Below are 6,358 nucleotides of genomic sequence, written 5' to 3'. Positions count from 1 at the left end.
GGCAGTACCCTCTTCCGGCCGGAGCCCGGCGCGGCGTGGTCCGGTGACGCCGACGTGGGCGAGCCGCGGTGGCGCCGGGTGTCGGGCTCGAGAGGGGTTCGCCAGCCTCCGCCGGGCGCGTGCCGTGCCTGGACGCCCGGTTCCCGGGCTCGAGTCCTGGTCGCCCGACCACGCCCGACCCGCGCCCCGGCCAAAGGAAGAGCTACGTCAGCGAGCGGCTACACTCTACATGCTTTTTTATTACAAGACTACCGAGCATACGTGGAAAATTCATCATCCGGTAACTACATCTAAAGCACAAATATTTGGGAAAAAAAAAAAGAATAAACAGATTCATTAAATTATGATATGATTAAATCATCGACCAAATAGAAAATTTATATAATAAAGCCAGAAAAAAAAGTTGTAAAATATAGTTTACAATAATTATTCACATTCAAGGCTGTACATCCATACATACAACAACGTGGCCCCGAACATGAATTCAATCCAAATAATTCATATATTAGATTTTAAATAACACAGACTGAACTAGAGGCCAACAATAGCCAGCAAATAACCTTATATAAGAATAAAAATACAAAAGTGTATATCCTAATATCATTGCATTATTTGTTTTCATAAGTTCTTTTTTTAATTTTTGCTTTGCCTGTACATCACAGTTACAGCTACAGACCAGGTAGAGAATATTACACGTTATAACTGACTGCCACCAACCTGAAAGACAGCTAACATACTACTGATTCAGCCTATTTTGTGTTGTTAAGGAACAGCTACAGCAGCTCTAAATATTGCAAAAATTTGATTTTGTCGATGTCCAATCAAACATCACAATAGAGGCTTTTCATCAGCAAAATGAACCCCTATTAGTTATTCAGCCAGATGGGTTAGACTAGGGTGTATTACACAGCTTAAAAAGTTTGCCTTTTGTAAAAAGTTCTCTGTACATAGTTTGGTATTTCTTCATAGTGAAGAAATGGGTCTGGGGGAAATTCAGGTATCCTTGGAGGCTTGCCCACCATGCTGTCTGAGCTCAGATAAAACTGCCCTGTGCTGAACAGCTTCCTCCCCAGGCCAGATCTCCACAGGCAGCCTAGTTCACAACCCTGCAGTCTTGGGCCAGCAGCCTGCACCCCTCAGAGGCTCTGGGAGTGACTCCTGCCCTGAGTTAAGGCACTTGCCATGTAGTCTGCCTAAGAGGCAAGGGCCACACCCACTCGAGTCACCATCAGTTCATGCTGGGTTTGGGTATGAAAGGAAACAACATGGGGAAACGCATATGGTGCCATCTCCAAGAACAGTACCTTCACCATGATCTCACAGCTGCTCAGCCTCTGCTCTGGTCTATGGACCAACCAGAAGGAGGTGATCAGAGGGAAGGGAGATCTAATTCTGCACAATCTGGATACAACCTCTGACAATGTCCAGTGGCACTGAGTATGGCACCCAGAAAAGTCTCTCATGCGTGTTTCACCTCAGAATTGACAGACCCCAATCTAAAGTGCAGAAATTAAGGAAGAAGCCAAATTTGGGTGGTCTGGACTTAAAGACAACTAGGCAACCTGAAACACTGGTGGGCAAGGAGAGGGGAGGAGAAATCCTTAAATCCTTGTCAGCCAGGACAATCACATTCTACAATGAAAAAACCTGGCCAGCATGCTCTAATGAACTGCTAAGACCTAAGTCCTGTGATCTGAAGAACATGAGGGCAAGCACACTTCCCTAAAATCCAATTGTCTACATGGTTTCAAGTAGAGCCTTTGCTCTCTTGCTGATTCCAAATGGCCCAGTGTACTTTCTGAGTCTACAAACTTCATTACAAATTATCCACTAAGTATGTGGCAAGGTCAGTTCAACACTTTATCTCTGCTGACTGTGCAGATGCAAATTCAGTACCATTGTGGACACAAAGTACAAGATTCTGGAAGTGTCACCAAGCACTTGAAAGCCATAGCAGCAGGGGAGGGACGGTAACATGCAAGCATAACCAGGTTTTCTCAATGAAAATAAGGAAACTGGCTTTTGGAAAAATGTCACAAATGGCCTGCAGTAATGACATCACTTTAGGATTAAGGGGCGGGGGGGGGGGGGGGGCGGCAATCTTACTCAAACATTCTTGGGAACACACAGCTTACCAGAAATTGATTTGTTCAGAATCTGCACTACACAACTAAGGAAGTTCTGTACTGGAACTCTGAGCATCTACTCATCAGATCAAGACAGAGGAGAAGAGACACTGCACTACCTTTAAAATGAACAAACTCTTTGCCCCCAAAACACCACTTCTAGGAATCTGGGCAGGGTTGGGGCGAGGGAGATTCAAAGTCCAAAATCAAAGATTTATGAGGATATTAATCACAGCATTATTTAAATGGTGAAAAACCAGAAGCCACCTAAATGTTTTATAGCAGTGAAATGGTCAGATAAATTATGATAAAAATTATTAACCAATATTAAACTCTACAATCATTAAAAATAAGATTTTTCAATCACTGTTCAAACATGACACATTAACAAAAACTACCAAGCGGGAAAAGCTGGATGCAAAATGGTGTGCGTTGTCATGTTCCCAGGTCAGTTACAAGAGCGAAACACACGTGTGCAGGTGGGGCAGCGAGGCGGCAGGCTGGGCCTGTATACAGACGCACGCAGCAGTCGTTCCTGGGTGCTGAGCCTCGCGCTGTTTTCAGAGCACAGATGTTTTAAGCAAACACAACATGCCCCGGAGCCCCGTGCTGGCACCCCGTCCTCGGGGGTCCGTGACACAGGCCTCCTGCAGTTCCTTCGGGCCTGCACCACAAGCGCCACAGCCTGCCCCCCAAGGGGGCTGCAGCAGGTGCAGCTCCCGTCAGCTCCGGCCTGACCCCAAGAGTCATCTTTCCCAAAGCAAGTCTAACCAGCCTCCTGAGACGCAAGGTTCAGGATGGCAGGCTCGTGGTGCCCTCTCGGGGTAGGGCTGCCCACTGCCCTGGTCAGGTCACACCTGGCTTCCTCACGCCCCTGGAGGGAGGCCAGACGCTGCCAGCCGGCAGAGCCCTCCTGCCCCTGCTGTGTGGCAAGGGGCCGAGCAGTGAGGGAGTGGCGCTGTCCAACAGGCACTGGCTCCGGCTCCGGCCACCCCCCCAGCCCTGCCCTTCTCGTACGACTTCGGGCTCCTGAGCTGTTGAACACTAGGGCGTTCTCTTTCTCACCCTGGATCAGCCCACATTTATGTATATGTTTCCAGGCATGTCTGCGTGTGTACGGAGACTGACATCCACCCACATCCACATCTTAGAACGTAAGGCACCTGCCTGCCAGGATGATGGCTCAAAGGACGAGGTGGATAAAACTAAAGATTACATGAGGAAGCACAGGGTAAGAAGAGAATATGTAAGGGCCTTTAAAAGAAAAAACAAGGGAAGAGGCTTGTGAGTAAGTAGAGAAAGGTGGCCGACAAAGAAGGGCTCAGCTGTCACTGGCTCAGGCCAGGGCAGTCACTTCACTCTGCCAGCTGCAAGCTCAACCCCAAAGCCCTGGGCCTCTGGCTCTGGAGGTTAAGATGGAGCTTGTCGGTTGAGCCCAGGAGGTAGTGGCGCTCTCAAGAGGGAAGAATGCAGTGGGAGCACTGTCTCTCCCTGAGCAGCCCAGCCAAGCGTGCTTTTACAGCCAGGACTCAGCTCTGCCTATCACTCCCGCACCCAGACACCCAGAACAGACACCGCAGGGAGCGGCTCCCTGTCCTCCAAGTGCGCACACAGATGCAGGCGCTGTGGCAAAGGGACATTTGAACAGGGTGTGCACCTGAAACCCAAGTCCTGATCCTGAAAGAAAGGCTCAAGATAGACTCACTTTTTGGAAAGCAGGTGAACACAGGCAAGCCTTTTCCAAAGCAAGGAGGAGAGGGGGCTGTCTACAGCTACACGCCCAGGTCAGTGCCTTATTTCTGGGCCACCCCCTGCCCCGGGCAGGCACCCCCTGCGCCTTGGTATCCTACACACACACACGCGCACACACACACCCTCTGGCGAATCCGGCGGAATCTCTGCGCTCCTCCAGCCCCCCCTGCTGGCCCCCGCACAGTGCGTTTCTCCACAGCCCAACCTCCTTCCGAGTTTAACAGCCGCTGTTGTGACATCACCAATAGAGGTTAAGACATCCTTCCCTCCGCGTGGACCATGGATCACACACGGTGATGGGTGAGACAGGAGGTAGGGGCACAGAAGTTGTCAGGGGACCTTTTCCATGGGAGTTTAAATTGGTGCCTTTGTCAAAGTCCAAAGGAAATGGCAGTCAGCCCTCCCCTGGGGACAGGGCCACAGCGCCAGCTCCTCCTCCACTGCCCCAGGGACCCCCTGGGCAGGGTGCGCCCCTACAGAGCAAGAGGAAATAGCCTGAAACTGGAGAGGAGCTGGCGGCCCGGGTTCAAGTGTGCTGTTCCTGCCCCCGCGCAAGGGGAGTGACGCCACGCTTCTCCAGGTGAAGCCCACGTGACAGCGACCAGGTCGCCTGACGACGAGAGAGGGCTTTTCAACGTTCCTGGTGGACACGTGAAAATGCTGAGCTAGACTAGGAGAAGGGGCAACTTTAGCAGGAAAAGGGTGCACAGGGCAGCCTTGGTGTGATGGAGGACCAGCCCGTGTGCCAATGCCGGGCACCTCGCAGCCCCAACTTCACCCGGACACACTCACTCCACCTTCCAACCAGACTCTCAGAAGGGCCACTGGTGCTCGCTCCTCCGAGAGGAGGCCACCAGGCCTGTCTGCCCCGCTGGCTCAGCCTCATGTGGGGAGGGGGCCACAGACCCCGTCTCCTGGGGCTCCCCGGGGCAATGCTACTCCTTGGGGTGTCACACTGGAAGGCCTGGCCGGCGCCCTCCGACACAGCAGCGGCTCTGCACTTCGCCTGGACAACCTGTTCCATTTCTCAGCGCCCGGAGCCTGCCCGGCCGACGTGACGCAGGAGTGCTTGCAGACAGACAGCAAGGACCGCAGGAATCTCACAGCCACGACTACCGGAGGAGCCAAGCGCGGTCGTGGGGATCAGGCCAGACACGGGGAACGAGAAGAAAGGGGAAACGGACAAAAGCCAAGAACCCCCCACCCGCACAGCTGGAGGCCCCCCAGCAGGGGCCTGTCTGGCTCCCTGGGGAAGAGTTGGTTCCCCGATGATCCAGGGGCAGGGAGAGCCCAGAGACACGCCTGGGCCCAGGGGCCACAGCAGGACGGGCATGATGGGCCCGTGGTGAAGAGTTGGTGCTGCGAGTCTGTCCCCGAGTTGGGGCGGGAGCCAGGCGGACGTGCACGGCGCTGGTCCCCACGGCGAGCAGAGCGTAGAGAGCTCCACACAGCACAGAGAGCAAGCAAAGCGACCCTGAATTCCTTTTCGTTATTGGTTTTGTTCTTTGTGTGGTTGGGTGTTTTTTTTCTTCTTTTCTTTTAAATAAAAAAGCTGCAAGGTTCCGCCGTCTGCGTCCCCCTTGAGATGGCCGGCAGGTGGTCTGGAAGCGTCCGGAGGCGGCAGGCCATGCGGGGCATGGCCCCGCAGCGAGGGGGGGCCGCGGCGTCACTGCACGGCGGCGTCCGGGTGGCTCTGGTACCTGTGCCGCCACACCTCCTGGATCTTTCGGCACCACTTGTGCGCGTTCCCGCTGGGGTCCATCAGGTAATACGTCCTGTTCGGCTGCGGAGAGAGACACGCTGACTCTTCCCCTAGAGGTCCCAGCACAACCGGCACCCACCCGGTAGTGAGAAACCGAAGACAGTGCCGGCTCCCGCGACCACAAGCACCTCCAGGAAGCCCAAGAGCAGGTGGGCGTTTTCCTTCCATGTTTGTGCGGAGGGTCAACGTGCAGGTGAGGACCTGCAGTTCCCTGGGGGTGAGGTCACCCCGAGACTGAGAACAAGCATGGGTGTCTCCTGACCCAACTCTGAGCTGAGCTGTGAACGCTGGGATCCCTGGCACATGGGGAAGGGGGGACCACAACCCCCCACTCCACCTGTCCCGCTGGGCCACAGCATTCGGCCGCTCTGGATGAAGCACAGAGGCCTGAGTGCCCTGCAAGGGAGAGCCCATGGGGACAAACTCACCGTGTGCACAAAGAAGGTTTTAAAATTCTTGGCCTCTGGTCGGAGTTCTTGTGACCATGGAATTTCACCTTTCAAGACTTTGTTGACAGGATCCACATAATACAAGTGTGGCCCTTCCGTGAGCAGCAACTGTCGTCGCCGTGCAAATAAACCCTGGTGCAAATGACAACAGGAAAGAAAGGACACTGCCCGTTAAGGCTCAGAGTGGAGGCTGGGCGCTCCCGCTGCTGCTCGGATGTTGGACTGTCGGGGCGCTCCAGCATGGGGACCACCACCAGCCCCTGCCCACT

General features: G+C 53.9%; 1 protein-coding gene across 4 annotated transcripts in view; it reads right to left on the bottom strand.

Moving 5' to 3' along the window:
- Nucleotides 1–225: 225 nt before the first annotated feature.
- PDPK1 (3-phosphoinositide dependent protein kinase 1) overlaps nt 226–6,358 on the bottom strand; it is a 62,997-nt gene continuing 56,864 nt past the window's right edge. For all 4 annotated transcript variants that reach the window (XM_065924111.1, XM_065924112.1, XM_065924113.1 and 1 more), the window contains 2 exons: nt 6,069–6,221; nt 226–5,661 (listed from right to left, as the gene is read on the bottom strand). In XM_065924111.1, the coding sequence (XP_065780183.1) occupies nt 5,545–5,661; nt 6,069–6,221 (270 nt within the window). In that variant the 3' untranslated portion in view covers nt 226–5,544. The remainder of the gene's footprint in view (nt 5,662–6,068; nt 6,222–6,358) is intronic.

This window comes from Muntiacus reevesi, chromosome 2, assembly GCF_963930625.1.
Source record: "Muntiacus reevesi chromosome 2, mMunRee1.1, whole genome shotgun sequence".
In the NCBI taxonomy this organism is placed as follows: domain Eukaryota; kingdom Metazoa; phylum Chordata; class Mammalia; order Artiodactyla; family Cervidae; genus Muntiacus; species Muntiacus reevesi.
Note: the sequence above shows the minus strand (reverse complement) of the source record. Positions and strands in the feature narration are given on the sequence as shown.